At 43.9% G+C, this 26,577-nt stretch overlaps 1 protein-coding gene across 3 annotated transcripts in view; it reads right to left on the bottom strand.

The window, feature by feature from the left end:
* The window catches only part of RABEP1 (rabaptin, RAB GTPase binding effector protein 1), a 101,917-nt gene that overhangs the window by 11,457 nt on the left and 63,883 nt on the right, over positions 1-26,577 (bottom strand). For all 3 annotated transcript variants that reach the window (XM_077893100.1, XM_077893099.1, XM_077893098.1), the window contains 7 exons: positions 25,599-25,718; positions 20,580-20,715; positions 16,961-17,139; positions 14,351-14,482; positions 9,119-9,586; positions 7,651-7,755; positions 6,128-6,244 (listed from right to left, as the gene is read on the bottom strand). In XM_077893100.1, coding sequence (XP_077749226.1) covers positions 6,128-6,244; positions 7,651-7,755; positions 9,119-9,586; positions 14,351-14,482; positions 16,961-17,139; positions 20,580-20,715; positions 25,599-25,718 — 1,257 coding nt within the window. The remainder of the gene's footprint in view (positions 1-6,127; positions 6,245-7,650; positions 7,756-9,118; positions 9,587-14,350; positions 14,483-16,960; positions 17,140-20,579; positions 20,716-25,598; positions 25,719-26,577) is intronic.

Raw genomic sequence — 26,577 nt, 5'->3', positions numbered from 1 at the left:
CCTTAAAGAAGCTTTTAAAAAAAAAAAAAAAAGAAAGAAGCTTAAAAAAAATCAATAAAAATTTTGAAACTCTTGTCCACAAAACAAAAGCACACAGTGTAAAGCATAAATGGACCTTCTGTGAACTAATGTCAGTCTTCCAAGATGATTTACTCAAAAGCAAGCAGTGCACGACTAACACCATTGAACTGTAAACTCCCTTAGTTTGAATGTTTCTTTTTTTTTTTTTAAGATTTTATTTATTTATTCATGACAGACAGACAGAGAGAGAGAGAGAGGCAGAGACAAAGGGAGAGGGAGAAGCAGGCTCCATGCCGATAGCCTGATGCGGGACTCGATCCCGGGACTCCAGGATCACGTCCTGGGCTGAAAGCAGGCGCAAAACCACTGAGCCACCCAGGGATCCCCAGTTTGAATGTTTCTGAGAGAGGTCCTGTGAAAGTTGGGGATTCGTACATAACAATTATAATATAAATCAAAATATATTTGTTCAGACATTAAAAAAATTATTGCCAGCATTCTGCTTCCAGTAGTGGCAGATTAGGTCATGTGACTCAAACTTCCTATTGAGAATTAAGAAAACCAGACAAAAATATGAAAGATATCTACTTGAAGGCACCGGAGAACAGGGCAAAAAAAGATTTACAGAGCCAAGGGTCAGAAGGAGGACATGCCAGCTCCAAGAGAAACCTATGTGACACCATGAAGCCCAGCATCCAGGACAGGGTGGCAGAGATGAGAGTCCAGAAGCCATGATGCAAAGGCACCCTGTGAAACTCGCTGCATGGTGTGGATTGGGTCCCCACAGGGTGACAGCCTAGGGTAAGGGAAGGCTTTAAAGTAACCCGAACTTCACAACTTTATATAATCTCAATGCCTGTGAGGGACTGTCACTAGCATTTCAACATTTTAATATACAATGTCCAGCACTCACATAAAAATGCACAAAAGAAAGAACAGGATAAAACCAAAAGGAAATAATAAAAACAAAACAATACAAACAGATCTAAAGTGAATCCAGATTTGTGAATTATTAGAGACAGACTTTAAAATTAACTATATTTGACCTGTCCAGAGATCTATTTAAAAGAGAATTGAGAGATGCCTGGGTGGCTCAGCGGTTTAGCACCCTCTAGGGCATGATCCTGGAGTCCAAGGATTGAGTCCCACATCGGGCTCCCTGCATGGAGCCTGCTTCTCCCTCTGCCTGTATCTCTGCCTCTCTCTCTCTCTCTCTGTCTCTCATGAATAAATAAATAAAATCTCTAAAATATATATATATAATTTTTTTTTAAATAATACAAGGGAATTGAGACCTACCAGAGAACTGGAAACAATGGAAAGTAACCAAATGGAAATGATAAATAGAAAAAATAAATTAGGGCAGCCCCAGTGGTGCAGCGATTTAGCGCCGCCTATAGCCTGGGGCGTGATCCTGGAGACCTGGGATCGAGTCCCACGTCGGGCTCCCTGCATGGAGTCTGCTTCTCCCTTGGCCTGTGTCTCTGCCTCTCTCTCTCTCTATGTCTCTATGAATAAATAAATAAAAAATCTTAAAAAAAATAAATTATCTAAATTAAAAATTTCAATGGATAAGTCTTTTTTTTTTTTTTAATTTTTATTTATTTATGATAGTCACACACACAGAGAGAGAGAGAGAGAGAGAGAGAGAGAGGCAGAGACACAGGCAGAGGGAGAAGCAGGCTCCATGCACCGGGAGCCCGACGTGGGATTCGATCCTGGGTCTCCAGGATCGCGCCCTGGGCCAAAGGCAAGCGCCAAACTGCTGCGCCACCCAGGGATCCCTCAATGGATAAGTCTTAACAGATTAGACCTATTTGAAGAGAAAGTATAAAACAGATCTGAAGGAAACATACAATTCGGAAAATACAGAAGAGGCTTAAAAAAATGTGTAAATACAACATGGTGTAATATATACAAATATCTGAAGCAATGTGCCCAATGGAAACCGAGCTAGCAGAGCTAAAAATAAGCCTATGCAGAAACCCTGTCATCTCATTCCTAGGGATGCTCCAGAGAAATGAGACCATATGTCCACCAAAGACACATACAAGGGTGTTTTTAGAAAACGTATTGGTTAAAAAAAAAAAAAAAAAAGAAAGAAAAGAAAACGTATTGGTTCACAAAAGCCAAAAACTAGAAACAACCCAAATATCTTTCAACTGCAGAATGGATAAATTACACCACATCCGTGTACCAGAATATATACAGCATTCACATCTAACCACGGAAGCAGGAACAATGTGCAGGAGCCTCAGACGTAATAAGCAAACAGACTGGCTGTGCACGGCTCTGAACAATAGGATTCCATTTGCATGAAGTTCAAGAATGAGCAATACTAAACAGTGTTCAAGTCAGAACCCTGCCTACCCTCTGTGCAGGCAGCTCTGGTGTTTAGTTAGTATGAAGGAGCACAAGTATATTAGAAAGCTTTGTATCTTGATCCAGATGATGATCACCTAGTAAACTTTCCATGTGTTAAAATTCACCAAGCTCTACACTTGAGATTTATGCACTTGGCTATATGTAATATCTCAATAAAAGCAAATTTTTACAAGATACACATAACAGCTGAGATTATGCCAATTATGATGTAATTCATCAATTCAGAAATCCAAGAAACCGTGTGAGAACCTCAAACAGGAAAAATATGAATAAAAAATACACCTAGGTACAGCACAGTAAAACTGCTGAAAACAAAAGCAAAAAAAAAAAAAAAAAAATCCTTAAAATAACCAGGGAAAAAATAATATTTTACCTTCAAAGGAGCAACAGTAGGACCTACAGCTAACTTCTTACTAGTAGAAATACAGACCCAACAGTAACTTCCAAGCCTGGGGGAAAACAGCATAAGTGTTCATGACACCACAGCTGGTCAAGAATCCTTTTTGGATGAAGGTGGAAATAAAAAGATCTGTCTAAAAAAAATATGAGAGAGTAGAGACTTCCAAGAAGGATGAGGCCCATAATGGCCTTTCTCTACCCTGATTACAACTAACAACTACCCAAGGACTTTGAAAAATAAGCAAAAGCAGACAGTTGAAAGAAGGAAGTCAAAATGGGAGAAGCAACTCATCCAGGAGTGAATTCACTGCTCACGTGGGGTTTTTCTCACTTCTGTGGCAGCGTTCTTCTGAGATGACCAGCGGCAGAACCATAATAGCTGCAGGGGGGAGGGGGGTACAAGGGACCAGACTCTGTGTGATCCCAGTGCAAGGGCAAGGTCCCTGGAAGAAGAGCAGAGGGGTGTCCTTGGGGAGGGGACTGAGGGAGGGAGGGCTTAATTCTGTGTATCAACCAACACAAGTCCCACACCCACCACAAGTGAACACATCCAAAAGCTCTTCAAAAGCTTTAAAAAGGGAACTGATGGGATGCCTGGGTGGCTCAGTGGTTTAGCGCCTGCCTTCGGCTCAGGGTGTGATCCTGGAGTCCTGGGCTCAAGTCCCGCATCGAGCTCCCCGCAGGGAGCCTGCTTCTTCCTCTGCCTGTGTCTCTGCCTCCCTCTCTGTGTCTCTCATGAATAAATAAATAAAATCTTAAAAAAAAAATAAAAAAGGAACTGACATCAGAAGCATCTCCACACAAGGCAAGATGAGGCCTGCTAACAGAACCTAATCAGATAAACAAAGTGCTGAGTCTCACAGTAACATATTCATAGTTCCCAGGGTACAACCTAAAAGTACTCGACATGGGAAAAATCAGGAAAATGTGACTGATTTCTCAGGGGGGAAAGAAACTCACACCTGCCAACCCCATGAAGACCCAGGAGAATTATCAAAGACTCTAAAGTAAGTATTAAAACTATGCACGAAAAAAAGGTGAATACTTTTGGAATGAGGGAAAACACAGACCTCAGCAGAGAACTAAAAACTATTTTTTAAAAAATCAAATGAAAATTTTACTATGAATTACAGCAGAGAATTTTGCACAGAAATAGACAAACAGACCAACTGAAGAGAACAGTCTTGAAAATGACTCCCCTCCTACCACCATACATAATCACTTGATGAATGACACAGATGACCTTGGAGAGCAGAAGAAAAAAGGGGATCTTTTCACTAAATGGTCCGAACAGCTATCCAAATGGAAGAAATAAAACTACCCTCATCTATACAGCATACACATCAAAATTAATTCTAGATGGATTTTTAGATATAAATGTGACTATAAACAATAAAGCTTCCACAAAAATATATGAAAATACCTTTATAACACATATTCTTTTTTATTTTAATTTTTTAAGATTTTATTTATTTATTCATGAGACACACAGAGAGAGAGGCAGAAATACAGGCAGAGGGAGAAGCAGGCTCCATGCAGGAAGCCTGACACGGGATTCGATCCCGGGTCTCCAGGATCAGGCCCTGGGCTGAAGGTGATGCTAAACCACTGAGCCATCCGGGCTGCCCAATATTCTTTTTTTTTTTTTTTTTTTTTTAATTTATTCATGAGAGACACACAGAGAGAGAGGCAGAGACATAGACAGAGGGAGAAGCAGGCTCCACACAGGGAGCCCGACATGGGATTCGATCCCGGGTCTCCAGAATCACGCCCTGGGCTGAAGGCAGGCGCTAAACCGCTGAGCCACCCGGGCTGCCCCCAATATTCTTTTTAAAAAGGGATTCTTATTATTTATTTGAGAGAGAGAGCACCTGAGCAGTGGGAAGAACAGAGGGGGAGGAAGAGGGAAGGGGAAAGAATCTTGAGCAGACTCCTCACTGAACAAAGCCCAACATAGGCTCGATCCCACGACCCTGAGATCATGACCTGCACTGAGATCAAGAGTCATATGTTCAAATGACTGAGCCACCCAGGCACCCCCAAAAAATATTCTTTTAAAAAACAAAAAAATAAAAAAATAAAAAATAAAAATAAAAAAAAATCACAAATCATTAAAAAAAATTCAATCAGCTTGACTACATGAAAATTATGAACTTTTCATCAAAAGACACCATTAAAATAATGAAAACGTCAAGTACTGATGAGCAGAAATGCACCACACAAGTCACCAAAAGGCTCTAATATGATTGTATAAAGAGCTTCTAACAAATCAGAAAAATAACAAAAACAGATAAACAGAACTAGACAACAATAGACAATTAGCATAAGACTTGAGGGGAATCTCACACACACACACACACACACACACACACACACACACACCCCAGTGGCCACTATGTAGGACACATGCTACATAACCTGGGTGGTCATCAGAGAAATGCAGACTAAGCCACCGTGGAACCCCATAATCAGCTACCGCAATGATGGGCCCACAGGGATGCCCTCTGCATTGCTGCTCGGAGTATAAATGTGTGCGACCACTGTAGAAGATTGTTTGGCTTTGTTATCCGCTGAAGTTGAGTGCATTCTGACCATCTGACCTGGGCCCGGCACTCCTAGTGGATTCCCAGCAGAAGCATGCACAACAAGCCCCGTATGGAAATTTCAGAGTAGAAGTACTCCTAACAGCCCAGAACTGGAAACCACCCAAACACTAGTCCCAAAGGAGACACTTACAGATCCGCACACAGTACAAGTGTGCGACGACCACAAGGAAGCTGCCACTGCTCCAGTGTCGGGTAAGAGCCTCACAATGCCACACAGGGGAAGACGAGATGATGCACACCATCTACCTCATTTGTTCCAACAGAGAGACAACACCCTCTGCTAGTGTCACAAGTCAGGGAAGGAGCGGGCTTCTGTTCTGTTATTCTGTCCCAACCAGGGGAATATAGAACTGAGTTCTGGCATGTGGGTCTATCTGTGCATGTTTGAGTTTTTTCTATTTGTTATACATTTAAAAAGTCAAAAGGAATTTAATTAGTATTATTCCTGTCAGAAAGTTTATGTGCAGCAGAAAAACCTACTACTAAAAAATAAAACTGAGCATCTGCTGATAGTTAACCAGTTATTTCCACAGTTATCCTTCAAAGGTCTGTAAGACCTACAGCAGAAAGAGATCAGGAAGAGATCTTTATTCTCTGAGGGAAAACAGAATGGCCCCAGGCCAAGAAAGAAACAGGGCTGTTTCCAAGCCACAGCAGGCAACCAGGCAGCGTCCCAGTGGGTGGTGGTGGCACGATAGGTCGTCAGGCCCTGGTACCTGGTGGCCAGTGTCCTGGGTGCTGCGCTTCAGGGCGTCCTCCAGCTCCTGCCTCTCCCTGGCCGTCCTCTCCAACTGCTCGTTCGCCTGCCTCAGCATGGCCTGCAGTTTCTTCACCTGTGCAATTTGAAATGCACATCAGGACAAAGTTCCCAAGGATTCTTTTATTAATTAAAAAAAAAAAAAGCCCTAACTCCAGAAATTTAAAAAGCCTCATCTTCTGTCTTCCTGAGACACAGCACAGATCTGTCAATTCAGAATGACTGACCTCATCTGACGTCACTGTCAGGCTTCCACAAATCCTTTCTCACATTCGGTATCTCCTTCGCAAAGGTCTGCTCTCCCTCCACACCTGAGTCCTGCAGGCCGTGGCAGCACCCCTTTACTCTGGTCTACCCTCCGCCTGCCTCCAATCTGCAACCCACACTAACACTATGAATGTTTCCTAAAACAAAAGTCTAATCATATCATTTCCCTACTTAGAATTTCTACATGCGCCTCTCCCTCAATGACCTCATGGTGGTCTTCCTTTCGGAGCGGAGCGTCCTCTCCCTTCCTGCACCCCCCACAGCCCATGAGCTGTTCGTGCTTCCTAGAACACAGCCTTCCCCTTCCTGAGAGTTCCTTCACACACCTTTCCTGTCCTAGATTTGTATTCCAGCTCAAAAACAAACTTAGCTCAAGGGTTCCTTTCCCTGAGCGCACAGTGAGGCCACATGCCCCTGTGCGCCTCTAGAAATTGAGGTCTCCATCATCCAGGAAAATTGGTACACATGGGAGGAAACTAATGCAAATGGCATTTGAAAATATTAAACCATCATTCTAATCACTTCAACTTACTGTGAAGACTAAGAGAACAACCTTTACAATAAAAAAATAACAATCTGGAAATAGAAGAAAAATCATCTTTTCCTTCTCTATACTTTCACAACCCCACTCTCCTGAAATTCTACATTTCCTAAATGTTCTCAAGGAATCAATCTATTAGACAATGTATCTGGAAAAGTACTTGTCAATCTCTGCATACGAAATCTACCAAATCTTAATTTCTGTGCTCCTGTAAACTAACTGTAATCAGTTTAACAAATTTATGAAAGAAGGTAATAAGCTTTGATGAAGATTCTAAATAAGGCTTAAGATAATATTCAGCTAAGCTTTATTCAGTGAGTAGCACAGTAACCGCCCCCTCAAGCCCTGTATGGAGAAGCACCATGCCCAGCGCACATTCCTGGCAGCACGGCCGCCCCCGGGGCAGGAGGAAAGGGCGATGAGAGGAGATGTGCCCCTGCCCCTGCAAGAGCTGAGCTGGCCCGCGTGTTGCTGGGCCAGCTGAGTCGCAGACAAAAGCGAAGGCTCCAGAGTGCCCCACTGGGAACGTAGCTGACGCTGCAAGAACCAGGTTATTTCGTATTTCACGTGGATATATTTCACAAAGCAAGTGGGAGGGGAAACACCAGTGAGGAGGACAGCAGTGCAGTGAGGAGGACAGCATTAGCAATTTGGCATACCAAAAAGAAACTCACCTGGTCTCTGGTCTCAGCCTCCTGAATCTGAATCCCTTGTAACTGTTTTTCATAATTGGAGCACATATCGCAACGTCTACCAAGTTTATTTCCCGCATTATGTACCTGAAGGGCATCAAAGTTACCTCTTATCAGCAGAACAAAATGTATGTCGCACATCTGAATACATGCACAGTCTTATCTATGCTCCTCAGAGAACACGTGGTAGACAATTTCTTCAGAGTTATGGCCCTATAGGGTTGGGTTCTTTTTTTTATTTTTTAAAGATACCACTAATGTTATTCTTTTTTTTTTTTTTTAAGATTTTATTTGTTTATTCATGAGAGACACAGAGAAAGAGAGAGGCAGAGACGCAGGCAGAGGGAGAAGCAGGCTCCATGCAGGGAGCCTAACATGGGACTTAACGCCAGGTCTCCAGGATCATGCCCCGGGCTGAAGGCGGTGCTAAACCGCTGAGCCACCCAGGCTGCCCTAGGGTTGGATTCTAAGATGCTGTAAGCACCAATACACGAAGGACAGGCAAACAAGGGCCCCAGCTATGTAACCAGGAGGCTAAGGGCCACAAAACACCACCTTTGAGGAAAACATGAAGCAAAAGTATGAGGCCAAGACCCGCACAATGCAGATGAGCATGCCACCTGGAGCAGGGGCAGGACGGAACCAGTGCCCATTGGCTGCTCCCCCAGCTCAGGCCACAAACAGCCCGAGAGCTGCTAAGGAGCGTCTCCTCACACATGTCCTACGTGAGATTGGGGGGGGGGGGGGGTGGCTGCCATCAGGCTTCACGGCTCAACCAGTCCTTTAAGAGACAGGGGCCCTGTGAAAGAAAGCACTAAAAGTCAGAGACCTGGCCTCTGACCACATTGTCCTGCTCAGTTACCGGGAAAAGTGGCATGAGTCCTGTGGCCTGAGATGAGGCCCCGCCTATAACCTGGGGACCATCTGATTATTACCCTGAAGCTGGAACCCAGGGCCACACAATCCTGTGAGGCACTGTGCAAAGGCCTGAAGTTGTAACTCTTACTTCTGAGTTTGCAAATACTCTTAGGAGGAAAATGAACCTCCTTCTGCGCTACCTTCTCTTCTCTCTTTCCCATGGTTCCTACCCCTCCTTACATACACTCGAGTGCCTGCTGACAAGCATCTGCGTTCGGATCTCAAGGAGAGGGGACAGAAGGAATCTGGGAGTACACCAAGACTGGAAAGGGTGCGGGGCAAACCAAATTCAGGCTACTCCAACATAAGGGTGCCTAAGCTCCGATTAGGTGAGACTCCGGGGGTGGAGGGTAGGGGAGCTCACACCCAGTTCCCTTCCAGCCACAGCCACCTGGAATGGCAGTCACTGGACCGTGTGGCGATGTGTGCACGTAGGGATTCCAGGGGCATCCTGTACAATGTACATCCTGTACAATACATCCCAGAGCCACCCAACGTGAGCAACAGAGAGAAAGTCAGGAAGACAGCTCACCTCCTTCTGCAGCAGATTCCACTCTGTCTCACTGACCAAGCGGTAACCACTGGGGGACACATAAGCACTTTCCATACACTGGGTGACACTGGAGAGGAGAGACGCCGTCTCTTCTTGTTCTGGCGTCATGGCCTTGATCGCTCTCTCCTGATCTTTGGTTAACATAAACCCACTTGGCATTTGTAGTGACCCAAGGGAGGCAGTATCAAAGTTCTCAGACACTGAATCTGCTCCTACCAACGGTCCAAAATCCGATTCATCCAAGTTACCAGCAGATTTTGCTTTGTAGTTATAGCCTAAAGCTTTGGATTGCAGTGAGCCTGAGGTTCCCAAGCTGTCTGTAGACTGTGCTCTCCTGAGTCCATCTTTAAACATGTCAGTGTCCGATTTACTGAACGAGTCTCCAGACGGCAAGAGTAAGTCTGCATCCAGGGAGTGGACTGAGCCGTGGGTGCTATCTAAGTGCTCCTAAAATGTGAAAACACACATTGCCAAGTTAGACGATTCTCTATACTTGAGACAAAAACTACCGGATGGTCAGAGTGTTTCGCCACACGTTCCACATGATGATCCTTAGCACACTACCTTCACATAGTCACTGAACAAAATTTACTGAGTGTCTTCTATTGGATCTAAACCAGGTACTCAGGACACAGCGGTAAGCAAACCATGACCTTATGATGTTTGCAGTTTCGTGAAAACAATAAGCAAGCAAGCAGGCTGTTAGAACGCTGTATGTGATAAAATGAGCAGCACTGTACTGAGTGCCCGGGGTGCTCAAGGTGGGGCTTTTAGCTCAGACACGGGGGTCAGGGAAGGTCTCCTAAAGCTCAGCGCCAGGTACACTGAATGTGAGGTGCTACTCGTATATCCACATGGGCATACTCACCTGACAGAGGGACATACAAGTCTTTAGACAGAGAGGCCAGAGGGTAAACACTACATAATGATCATTCAAGTCACAGCAGCAAATGAGAACATCTACAGTGGTTCTGTAGGATGAAAAGGCTGAGGGCAGAACCCTGAGAAACACCAACTGTGTCTGTTTGGGGATGGACAAAGGAAGGAGCAGCCTAAGTGGAAGGGAGATGGGAACAGTATTGCATGCCTGAAGGTGTAGTCAGCATGAGATATGGGGTACATAAGTGAAAGAAGCAAGACACAGAAGGTAACACACTCTGAGTTCATCCACAAGAAACGTCCAGAACAGGTAAATCCATGAAGACGGAAGACAAATCAGTGGTTGCCAAAGGCTGAGGGGAAAGGAAACTGGGGAGTGACTCCTTGGAGGACGTGGGGTCTCCTGGGATGAAGCTGGGGGGACCACAGAGATGTGATGGCTGCACACTGTGTGCACTAAATGCCTCTGAGTCAGGGTGCCCGACTCAGCTGGTAAAGTGTCTGCCTTTGGCTCAGGTCATGATTCCAGAGTCCTGGGATTGAGCCCTGTCCGACTCCCTGCTCAGCTGAGGAGTCTGCTTCTCCCTCTGCCTCTGCCTCTGCCTCTGCTCATGCATATGCTCTGTCAAATGAGTAAATAAAATCTTTAAATGCCTCTGAGTCGCATACTTTAAGTGGTTAATTCTATGATGTGTGCATTTCATCTCAGAGTAACATGTGGTGCGACACATTCTCAAAGTGACAGCAGCACAGCAGTGCCACTCCACGAGGCTGCACACGGTGACCGGAAAACCAGAAAAGAAAAGGGTAGCAAGTGTTTCTTGAAATTCAACATATTCGATTTAAAAGACTAGCCTTTTATTTCAAGATAATACTGTCTGCTTTTTGTTGTCAAAAGCCCTTTCATTCATAAACTGGAAAAGCCTGTGAAAAACACAACTTTTAAATGTTTCTTTTTTTTAAGATTTTATTTATTCATTCATGAAAGACACAGAGAGAGAGAGAGAGGCAAAGACAAAGGCAGAGCGAAAAGCAGGCTCCTTGCGGGGAGCCTGACGTGGGACTCGATTCCGGGTCTCCAGGATCACGCCCTGGGCAGAAGGTGGCGCTAAACCGCTGAGTCACCCGGACACGCAAAACTTTTAAATGTTTTAAAAATATTCTTACTTGGTAAAAACTGGACAACTTTTATGTTAATTCCTCCATTTTGTTCTGGTTTTTTTTTTTTTAAGATTCTTTTTTTTTTAAGATTTTTATTTATTTATTCATGAGAGACAGAGAGAGAGAGAGAGAGGCAGAGACACAGGCAGAGGGAGAAGCAGGCTCCATGCAGGGAGCCCGACATGGGACTCGATCCCAGGACTCTAGGATCACGCCTTGGGCCGAAGGCAGCACTAAGCCGCTGAGCCACCCAGGCTGCCCCCATTTTGTTCTGTTGAACACATATCTAAGTTGAGTTAATGTAGCTGTGGCGGAGGTCGTGAGCGAGTACCCAGTACAAAGCTGATACACACCGGGATGAGAATCCCTTCTGGGAGTTACACAGAAGCCACCCTCGGTCCCATGCAGTGCTGCTGAGACACAAAGGACAGGAGGGGACAGCGGCAGGAAATGGGCCGGAATGCAGGGCTGGTGACAGAGAGTGCATACACCCAGGGGAAAGCGTGAACCAAATGGCGTTTCTGGAAGATGACTCAACAATATTTCCCGATGCCCTAAACATGTCTACACCCTTAATGGGCAGTTGTTCCCAGCAGCCCATGCTATGGGAGTGAGCAGAACCCAGGGAGGAAGTACACCAACAGCACTACGGTTCCTCATAGTGGTGAAAACTCCTACGCTGGTAAAGATGGAACCAACTTGACTATTGCTTTGCTAGTACTGTTTCTTATTTTCTATGTTTTACGATGTTTTCCCCATTCTGAGGACCCTGCCAGCCAGGGAAAGACCACCACTCCAAGCCACCGGATTCCTCCGATTAATACACAAGTCGCCTATGAAGAGGCCTCTCACATATTCCCAACCCATCCTTCCTGTGGCCCCCAACCACCTCCTTGACCGCCCTCATGACCCCATGCCAGTACCCCACCTCGCCCTAAATCAGCCCACGGCTAGGCACCAGGAAACTGAGAACAGACTCTCTACACCAAAGCCTACTGGGATTACTGAAAGCAGCCAGCCTTGTGCTGTTTGACCCGTGCTGCCTCCCTGCTCCTGCTTCTGCCTCGTGACCCAACTCTGCTGCATCTGCACATGGCTCTACATGGTGCACGGGACTTGCTTCCGGACAGACTGTGAGGAACATTCCACTTTTCTTCCAATGGCACGGACCTACAGACCTGGGCACAAATCCATCAGGATGGAATTCTTGGGCGTTTGCATGCCAAAATGCTGTCAGCTATTAAATTCCACTTGTGCGAAAACATTTACTGATAAGCCAAAACCTCTAAGATAGGCTCAAGTGAAAAAAAATTTACATAAAAGATTATGTAGAATTACAATATGGGCTAGGTTTAAAAGCAAAAATAGAAATATACACATGTTAACTCGGGAAATGGAGAAAAGAAACAGAAAGGAGAGACGTGCTCTAGAAAGCAGCGGCAGTCATCTCCGGGCAGGAGACTCAGGTACCAGCTCTCCTGTTCCCTAGGACCTCTCTGTACTCTCCACATTTCCCACAATGAACACACTTGATTTTTGTACCAAGAAAAGGACACCGCACCAGGCTAAAGAAAGTATCAGGTCCTACACATTTTCATTGTCTTTAGCCATAAAATCTGAGTCTCTGAAGTGGCCACTATTAACTTTACAACAACAGGCAAAAGTAAATCATCATGACTCTCAATATAAAACATTCAAACTGTAAAAGATCAAATCTAAAATATATTTAGAATGTCAGAAAATAATGTTATGCACAATATATACTACAGACCAACAAAGATAGAATCAAAAAATTTTAAAAACACTTCACTGTAAATTCAACAAAGCTCCATTTCCTGTTTTCCTGCTAAAATATTTTTTGAAGTCTGAAACTTTTTCAAACATTCCTGCACACAGAAACCACATAATAATCGGCAGTACCCAAAAACTGAGACTCTCTTGGGAGTCTATTAAAAAAATGCACAGCAGAATCAGGGCAAGTGGTTCTCAGTGTACGACCCAAAACAAAGAATGTAGAAAAACACTTACATCATCCCCTTCAGTGTTCACTAGGATATTTTTAAAGCTTTAATGTCAAACAATCCACAAACATGGAAACATAAGCCACCAGGAAGTAGACCACACGGGACTGAGCAGAAACCTACCCACTACACAGACACATGGATGAAGACCCCAATCCCATCTATCCAGGACTAGTTCCTAAAGCCAGGGGACGAGGCGGGGCAGGGCACAGGATGCAAGAGGCATGTGAGCTGGGCCAGCATGGGGACAGGCCTGGCTGTGAAGATGTGGGGAACGTGGAAGCCACAGAGGGTCACTCAGCGGTGAGGCCCTTCTGTGCCATGTTGAGGGCCTTCATCTTTATCCTCGAGGCAGTAACAGAAGCACTTCCTTCCTGTAGAGGGGATCAGCCTGAGTCCTGAAGATGCCTAGAGGGTCTCAACACTCAGCAAGGCAGGGAAGATAGCCCTCCAGGAGAAGGAACCATGTGCCAGCACAACAGGGTGGCAAATGTGCTGGAATGGTGTGAGCAGAACTGGAACGTCATCGTGCACGTCATGGGAGCCTGTGTGGATGCCGAGGAGAGGAGTGGCCTGGCTGCAACTCCCCTCACCACAAGGGAATGCTCAGTAATGCCCAGGGTGCAGCTGCCAACAGGGTGGAGACAGGGTGGAGACGAGAACCCCCTGAGGCGGCCCCTGCAGCCATGGGGAGAGAGGCAAGAGGCCCCCAGGCCAGGGGAGCACCACTCTCTACCTCCAGGGCTGCCCCCTCCACCTGACTCTCCCCACCACCCCTACTCCCATCCCCCACCAACCTCACCCCCATCCTCACAGCCTGTTAATGAGCAAACATGTGCTATAGGGAGTTCAGTTCTTCAACACTTCAACTAACCTTCTAAAGAAAAAGCTAAAGTATTGGCAACACTTATTATTCATTCCAAAAAAGATTTAAGTTCTCCTCTACAGCTTTAATATCGGAAGCCCTGGGGAAGCACTTTAGGGGCAGTGACAGGCCCACACATGTCCTGGAGATCATAAATATAGGAGACACACAGACCATCACTGTGTCAGCAGCTCCGCATGTCCTGCGTGAACCACGGGGGACAAAGGACAAGCTGCATATGAAAACATCATGTACACAGGGACTTGAATGACAGATTCGCCCTACCTCTTCATTTGACAACTGGGCGCAAGCTTCCTCATGTGTGAGAGCGCAGGCCGCCGAGGCTTTCGCCTCCTCCTCGACATCTGTTCTGTTGTGCTCCTTCTTCTTATGAAACCTCTGTTGCTCATCTTCCTCCTGCAGGTGAAAGGAGATACAGACACACATCACTCAGGTGATCCATACTTCACGTTCAGTTTTTTAACCACTCAAAACAAATGAAAGAGAACAATGCTTTACAAGAAAACTGGACACTGAGGTTTATTTGCTTTGTAATTATGTCAGGATGTCTGATCCTAACAAATGTCTCAACACCACAAGCACCAAGGATGAAGCCATCACAAAGGAGAAATCAGGAAGCAGCTTCCCAGATGAGTAAATTGGGAGAAAGATGACATAAAACACACCCCGTCCTCTTCCCGGGACCCGAGGGAGAATTCACATGGACATCCCTGCAGGTGACCACAGAAAAGGGCAGGCAGGGCACGGCCACCAGACATAGTACAAACTCATGTGAGACACAACAAGACTGGTTCAAGTGATGTCAGAGTCCCTCGGGGCTCCCAGAGCAGCCCCACGGGGGACACAGCCACGGCAGCACACAGGTGTGCACAAGCTTCTGCAGGGGGCAGCAAGGAAAGGGACCACAGGAGCAGCATCAAGGGGAGTCCACCACCTGGGGCACAGGAGGGGTAGGCAGATGCACAGGGGAAGCCCCAATAACCCACCATGCCTGAGAGGAGGGCGGGCACATGGGCTTCGAACCAGCAGACCCCCTCACCTGGGGAGTCCTAGTGCATGTCTGTCCTGATGACTACAGGAACAGAGCTTTATATGTGAGCCGCAGCACAATTCAGACATGCAGAGAAACCTCAGGGAATGTGAATAAAAAGCCCTAACTGACCAATCAGAGCATTCAGACCATTTTGATGGACAGCAGTACTTTATTTATTTTTTTTAAGATTTTATTTATTTATTCATAGAGATGCAGAGAGAGAGGCAGAGACACAGGCAGAGGGAGAAGCAGGCTCCACGCAGAGAGCCCGACATGGGACTGGTCCAGGGCCTCCAAGATCATGCCCTGGGCTGCAGGCGGCGCTAAACCGCTGCGCCACCGAGGCTGCCCGGACAGCAGTACTTTAGAATCTAAATCCTTAAACTGGCTTTGTCTATACAGAAGAAGAATGAGTCACAATTAAAACAAATTTTAGGGATCCCTGCGTGGCGCAGCGGTTTAGCACCTGCCTTTGGCCCAGGGCGTGATCCTGGAGACCCAGGATCGAATCCCACGTCAGGCTCCCGGTGCATGAAGCCTGCTTCTCCCTCTGTCTGTCTCTGCCTCTCTCTCTCTCTCTCTCTCTCTCTCTCTGTGACTATCATAAATAAATAAAAATTAAAAAATTTTATAAAGGATGAAACTTTTGAAAGCCAAAATCTAACCTAAGTCATACAAGGAAATTGAAACCATTTTTACAGTACCTAGAACAGCTTCTATGCAGCTATGCTAGGGAAATAGCTGCGCCGATGCACAAGAAGGGGCAGGAGATTAGCCACGCCACTGTCTGAAATGAAGCAAACAGAACAGTCTAGGTGCCACTACAGGGACAGGGATGGGGCCCATTATGGTGTGTCTACCACAGCAGTGAGCAGAGTGGCAGCTCTCTGGTGCGGACACTCACTGCAGACAACGCTGGGGAGAGTAAGTTATGGACTATGCATCCTGACCCAACTGTATGAAACAAATCAACCTAAAGATGCACTTATGAACACAAAGAAGCACCCTGGAGGGGCTGTCCTCTATACGAAGACTTCTGACGACAAAAGTTGCTGCTCCTGAAAGGGAGGTGACCGAGGAGATCCTCCCTTCATCATTTTGTCCTTCATCACTTTGTATTTACAACAAAGTATTCTTATTTATTTATTTAATTTTTAATTATTTAATTTATTTATTCATGAGAGACACACAGAGAGAGAGGCAGACAAAGGCAGAGGGAGAAACAGGCTCCCTGCAGGGAGCCCAATGCAGGCCTCAATCCCAGATCCTGGGATCACACTCTGAGCCACAGGCAGACGCTCTACTGCTGAGCCACCCAGGCATCCCATTCAGCAAAGCATTTTTAACCTGAGATTATTTGTATATTATTTGTGTAATTTAGAGCATTTTTTAAAAGGCAAAGAGAAAACAAGATCTCAGGTGAGCAGCTCTGTGGACTCCTGCCCTTCCGGATCACTCAGCCTCACCCTCCCCATGCCGTCACTTCCAATGAGGCTTCCAGAGCAATGTCACCAATGACTCAACCTGGGCAAACACAATCCACGAGATTCTCTGTCGGAGAACTGGACAGAGGGTGGACAAGGGCTGTCTCAGAAATATACAGTGTTGCATCCTACACAGTGTCTACACAGGAGCGCTGTTAAATCAGCTCTTTCTCTCAGACAAGGCCATTTCTAAAGCAAAGCCCTCCAACGCAGCTCTCGTGTATTCTGAAAGGGCGTGGATGTCCCCTGGCTCCGGCCTTTGGTCAAATCCCACAGAACATAAGCCCTGCGATGGCCTGTGTGGGGACAAGCAGGGCGTGGTGCCAGTGCTGCGAGTCCCCCAGAACTATCGCTCACCTGATCTCTCTTCTTCAGCTCTTCCACCTGCCGGAGCTGTTCCGAGGTGAGCACGATCTCCATGCGCTGCATGTCCCTCATGAGCAAACGCTGAGACTCCAGAAACTGGTCATTGGCCTTCTGCCACGTGTGTTTCAACTGGTTGTGTTGTTGTCGCTCTTGCTCCAAGAGATGGCAAACTGTTTAGGCACCCCCCCCCCAATGAAAAACACTGAATTTTTTTTTTAAAGATTTATTTATTTATTCAGAGAGAGCGAGAGAGAGGCAGAGACACAGGCAGAGGGAGAAGCAGGCTCCATGCAGGAAGCCCAACGTGGGACTTGATCCCGGATCTCCAGGATCACACCCCGGGCTTCAGGTGGCGCCAAACCGCTGCGCCACCGGGGCTGCCCAAAACACTGAATTTTAATGGTAGGCAATTCCTTTAACATAGGACCATTAGACTAGGTCTGGCCAATGGTCCATCCTGTGTGGGACTTGCCTCGGACAAGAACCAAGGGGCAGCCTGCTGTAGGACACATGGCACCTGTCCTCACATCTCTCCTCATGCACAGTCTCCCAGAGCCTGCTCCCGGTAACAGTGACAAGTGAAAAGAGGATTTCTGTGCTAATTGAGGGTTAGAAAACCCAGCTAAATGAAATTTTACAGGTTCCTTCACTGCAGGACTTTGAGCTCAAGATCTTAAGTATACCTATGTTCTCTTGGAGGAGGATAGAGAACACAGTATGTCCCCACTTCCTTTGATCAAAACATCCTTCCCACAGTGCCACTCACTGAACAAGTGTTCTAGGGAATACAATTTGGGAAATGCTGCTCTACGTGTGGAAGGCATGGCAACCACTACTCACTGTCTTTAAATACTTTCTGACAAATGTGCTACCCAGAAACGCTTCCTGAGCTCATGCAGTTCTGACTTTTCAGGAAGTCAATGGTTCTCCGAAATGGCAGGTACTGCTGACACTCGCCAGCTCAGCCGTCCTGTACTAAAAAATGAGTGGGTGGCATCACCCAGCCACTCCAGCCAGAAACCAGAGACACAACCGTACTGCTGTCTTGCCTCCCCCCACTACTGCTCCCTCCTGGGCTGTGTGACATGGCCACTTTCAGCCACCTGCCTCAGATCCGCTCTCACAACCCCAACAACTGGTATGCTTCCTACCATTGGTCTTGCCTCGCTGGCTTACTATCCACACTACTGCTAACTGAACTGAACTTCCTAAAATGCAAAATTTACATGATCACTCTTGAGTTTAAAGCTCTTCAGAAAAGTCAAACCCAAGGCCACATACTGTATAATGCCATTTATACAGAAAACCAGTAGAGGCCAATCTGAACAGACGGGAAGGAGACCAGGGCTGCCCAGGGCTGGGAGGAAGGCGGAAAAGGAAGTGACCAGTGATGAGCACAGAATTTTTCTTGGTAGTTAAACTGTTGGGGAATTAGTCAGTGATAACAGTGCACAGCTTTCTGAGTAGGAGATTTTGAAGGAGTGAACTTCATGCCATGTGAATTATGTTTCCATAAAGCTGTTATTTAAGAAAAACATTTTAAAAGCCCTTCAGAAGCTCCTTCCTGCCTATATGATAAAATCCAAATCTGGGCTTCAGCATAAGGTGTCCACAATCTGGCTCACATTTTGCCCCTGTCTCCCACATCCTAACTTTGCTGAACCTATTTCTTCCATTCCTTTATCTGTTGCACCATGTGCCAATGGCTTTGAACATCAGTCACCTCTGGCCACCTGACAAAATAATCTCCCTGTCCTTCAAAGCCCCACTTAGCTTCTCCCAAGAAGCTCGTATGTGGCTCTGCTGCCTCCCTGGTGCACTTGCAAGTGGCCCCTGCAAGAGGCAGGAGCACTATCGTGGCTGCACGGCTAAGTCTCCCAGCGCAGGTGGTAAGTTACAATGCTGTTCAACTTTCACCTTTTTCTCTTTCTGGTATGGAAATTATCCCCTTACTCATTCTAACGAAACTTCTCAGATACTTTTCCAGACATGTTAGGAAGGCTTGGAGGTCAAAAACAAACAAACAAAGGAAAGGAAAGGAAAGCTTGAAGGTCTTAACACTTTCTGGAAGGGTTGGAGTACAATGTTTAAACAGAAATTCCTACTTCTTTTGGACACTTTCTGAGTTGTGTGTCTTTTTGACAGCAGCACATCTGAAAAGTGTTTCCAGAAAGCCAAAGACTTGCTCAAACTTTGAGGTGATGTTCATAACATTTTATGAAATAATTCTGTAGGCTTATTAATTTCAGCTTTCCATTATTTGAGAAAATAAATATGAAAGCCTAAATTATTGATGGAAGAGCTGTACTTCCCACAGTACTTGATATACTACCTGGAAGTATTCACTGTATAGGACTCTATCACCACAGCCCTAACTTGCATGTGAAAATATGTTATTAGTATAACCTACAACACGTACAAGATTTCAAGGTATCCATGCATCTAGATTATGAAAAAAGTCAGATCTGCACTTTTACTAACCTCTAACTGAAATTTACCATTTCCTTTAGTTACCCACAATCTGGGCAACCCAGCACAGTTAAGGAAGACACCGCCCATGACTTCATCGCCAACAGAAGCTGTAGCCATTGCTGTGTCTTGGCACAGTGGCACTGCTTCAGGACTACAGTCCTTACCAGACCTGCTACCAAACCTCTGTAATTAATGCATCCATAAAATAACACATTTCTTTCTGTATAATAAGTTTGCAGTTATTTATATTTTGTATCGTAAGTGATTTCTTTTGTATTTTATATTGTAGGGATTGATTGATTTTTAATAATGTAGGGATTAAAAACAGCATCCTAGGATCCCTGGGTGGCATGGCGGTTTAGCGCCTGCCTTTGGCCCAGGGCACGATCCTGGAGACCCGGGATCGAATCCTACGTCGGGCTCCCGGTGCATGGAGCCTACTTCTCCCTCTGCCTATGTCTCTGCTTCTCTCTCTCTCTCTGTGACTATCATAAATAAATTTTAAAAAATTAAAAATAAAAACTGAGCTGCTTAAAAAAAAAAAAAAAAAAAAGCATCCTAAGAGTTTTCACAAGATTGCCAAGAGTCCACGAAACAAAAAGGTTAAGAACCCCAGATAATTAAGACTCACTAGCAGAACTGAAGACAAAAGTCTATCTTTATGTTAATGGGGAAAAGATAAGCCTTCTCCCCCAGGCCAGGGAAAATGAAATCAATTTCTGTACAAATCTGCTACCAGCCTAGTGAAATCAAAACAGACCCTTATAAACAGGGATGCTACTTGAGGCCACCAGAATATACTATCTGTCCTCTGTCCTATTTTCACTCTTGCTAATCTACCTCCATTAAAAGGATTCTGGGAGCAAACACAGTTTCCCCAGCACTTCCCAGCCCTCTGGTCTTTCTGCCCACCTCTCATGCCTTGTCAAGTTACTCCTGGGGTCCCTGAGGAGAGAGGAACTGTCTACAACCCATATCTCTTCAGGAGATCTCATAGCTCCAGCCTTTCACTAGAACACCTGAACCCACTGCAAAGCTTCACAGTGAATCATTAACAAGTTAGAGTCTAAGACTTGTTACTGTTTTTAATCAGTATCAATTGAGACTGAGACTAAAAATACACAGAATATATATTTACCTTCATGCAATTCCTTCCGAAGTTTCTCAGCATCCTCCTGTAAAACAGATTTCTGAGTATTCAGAACAGCTACGTACATCTCCAGGTCAGTTCTGCAAGACTTCTCAGCTTCCAGGTAATGGTTCAGTTCTTTAACCTGAAACAAAATGCAATTCTGTGAAACTGAAACTTACAACAGTTTCAGCTTTAGGCATACTGGTCAGTTCTGGATGTGCCTTGAAAATAATTTACATTCATATTTACATTTTACATAAAATTTTAAAAGTTAACACAGCTTTTAATTATAGAACACATACTTGCTATAGAAAATAAGGAAAATAACATGACTAATAGTAGGAATCATCCATAATAATATCTCCAGAATAAACACACAACGGAGATCACATGTAACCTTGCCCTCAAAAAGCTAGCTCTAATTTGTATTCCCAGAAGAACATGTACTTGGGCTTATTTTATCACATTCTCAGTAACCCTGAGTTGTTGTGGGGGTTTTCTAAAAGTAATTAATTTCTAAAGATAAAAGTAGTGCCACACCCTTGTAAATTTGCTTTTCTTTTATTTCTGGTAACTGTAAATGCCTTAAGTTTATAAAAAGGACCCATTTTCACAGATACATATATATATTCAAAGGAAAAAAGAGGAAGTCACAATGGGAAAAATAACTAGCCTCATACTGTAATAAACACAAACTGGAAGGCAAGTGTGGAATGTTTTTTAAAAACATTTTGTAAATGCCTTATTTCTGTTTAACATTAATAATAGTCAAATATTAACAAGATAGTCTAATATCTGAAAGAGTTATAACCAAAATAAAATGCAATCTTGCCCCAGAGAGTGAATATATAATCACTTGCTTTACCTTGTCTTATACATTATCTGTCCTAAATCTTGGCCATTTATTTCATTTATTTATTTATTTTTAGATTTTATTTATTCATGAGAGACAAGAGAGAGTCAGAGACACAGGCAGAGGGAGAAACAGGCTCCCTGTAGGGAGCCCCATGAGGGACTCCATCCTGCTTTGGATGGAAGGATCATGCTCTGGACAGAAGGCGGGTGCTAAACCGCTGAGCCACCCAGGCATCTCCATTTTGGCCATTTATTAACGTCAACTTTTTCAAATGGTTATGTTTAACTTCACTTTCAAAGTTAATTTCATGACTTTTAACTTCCTACTTCTTCAAATTTGCAAATGAGGGCTAATCTGTTTTCAGTGGTCTTTATTTCCTAGACCATTAACACAAGACGTTAGTACTGGGCACAGGCTACAATGACCATGGAAGCGCCATGTGATGCCGCAATGGAGGTTGTGAGCCAACCAAAGAGACTAACCAAGTGTGACATGGTGCTGGCCGCTGTGACGCATGTTCCCTGCCGCTGGGAATTCAGCTGATGACAACCAGAGTCCATACAGCAGACATAAAATGGTGGTACACAACCACTAACTCCATCCACTACCACTTCTTAGCATAAATATCTGACTCAAAAATCAGTGAGTTTCTTACATTCAAAAGCTATTGAGCAGAAGAACTCTGGGAAAATAGTAGCAGTGGTGGCACAGTCTGTGAATTTCCTTGAATTCCATTTACATTAACAACAAAGCTACTAAAATAATAAAACTAAAGAAACAAAGTGATAGTTGGGAGTGTGGGGCCAAACTCTGAAAGCAGCCTCCATGGACATCCGTGGTATCAGCATCAACACAGGACAAAGTAAAGGGAGGGAAAGATGACCCTAAGAATCCCCAAATTGTCAACTGAGTCTCCAACCTGACAACAGCAGCTGAAAGTAGAAGAGTTTCAGGGTACATTGCTTCTCTGTATGAATCTTGAGATCTACTTACCAAGTTCCTTATTAAACCCTATTGGATTTGAGTGGAATTCTGAATTTATAGATTAATCATAGATTAATTTGGGGATATACATTATAATACATTATCTTTTTTTTTTTAAGATTTTATTTATTTATTTGAGAGACATACAAAGCGAGGCCGAGACACAACACAGGCAGACGGAGAAGCAGGCTCCATGCAAGGAGTCTGATGTGGGATTTGATCCTGGGTCCCCAGGATCAGGCCCTAGGCTGAAGGCAGCACTAAACCACTGAGCCACCCGGGCTGTCTAATACATTATCTTCTCATTCAGGAACATACAAGCTCAGACCTTCATCATAATGTATTCCATAATGATCTTACCCATTTTTGTTTAGATACATTTTCAGGTAACACAGAGTTGATTTTAGGTTTTTTGTGGGATTTTTTTGATTTTGCTACTATAAATGGGATTTTCCCCCATTATATTCTTTACTTGGATAGATTACTGGAGAATGTTATTTTTGTATGTTGATCTTGTCAGAACAACTTTCTTGAATTGTTGCTCAGTCTAACAAGATGTTGGTACATTCTCTGGCTTTTCTACATGAACGATCATCAGTTTCCCTGTTTCCATTCAGTGCTTACACTCCGTCTCTGCATCTCATCTTGCTGCATTGTCCAGGACCACAACCACCCCCTGCACAAAATCACAGAGTACAGGTCTCCTCAGTGCTCCTGTCACTAGTAGTAAGGCTGCTAAACACTCATTGATTATGATGTTTGCTACTGATAAATAGCTCTTAAGTTACTGTTTAAATTCATTGAATGCCTTTCTAAATCCAAGCTGAATAGATTACTCCTTTATCATCTTCTCCTGTGGTACTATACTACATTTTCTGGTGACATGCCCTTGACATGCCCTCCTTAAATTCCTGTGAACATAGCCTATTTGGTTATGATGTCTTTTTTTTTTTTTTAACTACACTGTTGAAAATTTTTATTTCTGTATTCCTAAATGAGACAGATCTAGAATTCCTTTCCTTCTACCACCTGTGTGTGTGTGTGTGTGTGTGTGTGGTTTTTTTCAAGATTTTATTTATTTATTCATGAGAGACACAGAGAGATAGGCAGAGACACAGGCAGAGGGAGAAGCAAGCTTCCTGTGGGGAGCCTGATGCAGAACTCGATCCCAGGACCCCAGGATCATGCCCTGAGCCGAAGGCAGACGCTCAACCACTGAACCACCCAAGTGCTCAACTCTCTGTGTTTGTAATGAAATTATGCAAATCTCATAATTTCCCTCTTTTCTGTTCTCTTTTTTTTTTTTTTTTTAAAGATTTTATTTATTCATTAGAGACACAAAGAAAGAGAGACACAGGTGGAGAAAGAAGCAGGCTCCATGCAGGGAGCCCACTGTGTGACTCCATCTCAGGACTCCAGGATCACGCCCTGGGCTGAAGGCAGGCGCTAAACCACTGAGCCACCCAGGGATCCCCTCTTTTCTGTTCTCTAACAGAGTTTGTAGAGTGTAAGGAGTATCTCTTTCCAGGTTTGGAAAACTTTACCTGCAAAACCAGTGGAGTCTAATGTCTTTTGGAGGAGAGGAAACAGGAGAAAGGAAGATTGGATATAAATTTACTTTCTCTAGCAGTTCCTACTTTCACTCCTAGTTTTGAGACAATTCTCGCTAATTATCTTTCATCAGAAATGTTTTCACTTCATCAAATTTATTTCATTTCAAATTTATTAGTGTGACACTGTTCACAGTATGTATTACTTATAAGTCTCTCTGGATTTGTAGTCATGTCCCCTTCTCATTTCTAATGGTTTGAGTCTTCCTGATTATTTTTTAAAGATTTTATCTATTTATTTTAGAGAGAAAGAGCAGGGGAAGGAGCAGAGGGAGAAGGAGAGAGAATCTCAAGAGGACTCCATGACCAGGGCAGGGCCCAACCTACAGCTCCATCTCATGACCTAGGCTGAAACCAGGGGCCAGATGCTCAACCAACAGAGCCACTAAGGTGTCCCTCCTGATTAGTTTTAATGTAGGTTTGTCTATCTTACTAGGCTTCCCATTTTTTCGCATTATATTGGCATTCTCAATTTTTCTTTTGCTTTTCTAGTTTACTAATTTCTTCTCTTAGGCATATTATTTCCTTGTATTCATATTGTCTGTACTATTGTTTGCTTTTTAGATTTGAGTAAAATATTCAAAATACTAAATATTTTTTAATTCCTTTTTCATGAGTTTTTCTTTCATTCCAAGCATTTTATTTTAGCTACCATTTTACTATAAATAATTTAATAACCTGTGGTCAGAGATTTGAGTCTGCATAACAATTCTTCAAATTTTTTTGGCACTTCCTTTGTGACACTATGAAAAGCATAATGTACCTAAAACTAACAATTATTTTATCCCATTCACTATCCTAAGTGCTTTAAACGTGTGGACTTATATAATCCTATTAATAGCCTTATGAGGAAGGTACTATTATCCTCATTTTACAGTTAAGAAAACCAAAGCACAGTAAGATTAAGTCATTTGTTCAAGGTCTCCAGCTAATAAATGCTGAGGTCTGAAATTCTATGCCCTACTATGTAAGATGCAGTCTCTCTTTCTCAGGTTCAGGTTTCTGTAGGTCTATTATATCTAAATTATTAATCAGATTGCTCAAAACCCCTACATTCCTGCTAATATTTTTCTCTGCTTACACTATCACTTGCTAAAGATCAATCTCCTACTGTAACTGTGAACATGAATTTCCCCTTGTGACCGTCCCTTTTAGTTCACATATTTCAAAGTATATATGATACATTCAATCACGACTGTCACATCCTATTGATGGATTATTAGATAAGGACCCTCCATTGGTATTCTTTTTTCCCTACATCCTAAATGCTTCATATCACAATTACTATATCAACTTTCTTTGTGTTAGAGTTTGGATAGCATATCTTTAAACATTCTTTATTTTCAACTTTATATTATAGTTTTATTTCAGGTGTATCTATTATAAGCAATATAAATTTAGATTTTTTTTTTTAAAAATCCCATCTATTTTAGTAGGTAATTATCAGTTTACATTTATTAGGATCATGGACTTATTTCCCCGTTCTACATTCCTATGCCCTCAGTGACTCTAACTTTTCTCATAGGGTTAGGTCAGGGCCCTGGGGTGAAGGAACAGGCTACAACATCTCCCGACCTTTGAGGCTTCCAGCTCTTTCACTTTGTCTTCAGTCTCTGTCAGCTTGTCTTTCAGAGCTGCAATTTCCTTCTCCATGGGCATCACAACAGACCGAAGCTTTTCAGCATCCTCTTGGGCCTACGGTTAAAAAGAATGAAATGCTACAACTTACTGGATCATTGTTTTTCTAAGAAACATTGGCTTGTACATGTTAGACTTGGCACAAGTAAGCCTACTGGGTGCTGTATTACCTGAACCACGTCGGATTCTCAAATGTTGCAAGACTCTAAATTTTAGTCAAGTCATCATCACAATTTTCTCAAATGTTACACTTAAAAATTGGGAGTAAGTAGGAAAATGGATTCACGGGGATCCCTGGGTGGCTCAGCAGTTTAGCGCCTGCCTTTGGCCCAGGGCACGATCCTGGAATCCGGGGATGAGTCCCACGTCGGGCTCCCAGCATGGAGCCTGCTTCTCCCTCCTCCTGTGTCTCTGCCTCGCTCTCTCTATCATAAATAAATAAATCTTTAAAAAAAATGGATTCACTGTGCCAAATTTGATTTTTTTATATCAATTAATTAAATTGGAAAAGACCATATATATAAAAGGAAACACACATACTTTAATTTTCATAATTCTGGTCACTAAATTCATGAAACCATAATTTCTTATGAAATGGCTGGATGAAAGGACTGGTTAGTTTTTGTTTTTGTTTTTGTTTTTGTTTTTACAAACTTTTTTAAATTTTTATTTATTTATGATAGTCACACAGAGAGAGAGAGAGAGACAGAGAGGCAGAGACACAGGCAGAGGGAGAAGCAGGCTCCATGCACCGGGAGCCCGACATGGGACTCAATCCCGGGTCTCCAGGATCGCGCCCTGGGCCAAAGGCAGGCGCCAAACCGCTGCGCCACCCAGGGATCCCCAGGACTGGTTAGTTTTTAAACATAAATAGAACAGTGTATTTTCTAAAATTTTAGAAAACTATATTGCTATA

The sequence above is a fragment of the Canis aureus genome, chromosome 3 (genome assembly GCF_053574225.1).
Source record: "Canis aureus isolate CA01 chromosome 3, VMU_Caureus_v.1.0, whole genome shotgun sequence".
NCBI classification, from domain to species: domain Eukaryota; kingdom Metazoa; phylum Chordata; class Mammalia; order Carnivora; family Canidae; genus Canis; species Canis aureus.
Note: the sequence above shows the minus strand (reverse complement) of the source record. Positions and strands in the feature narration are given on the sequence as shown.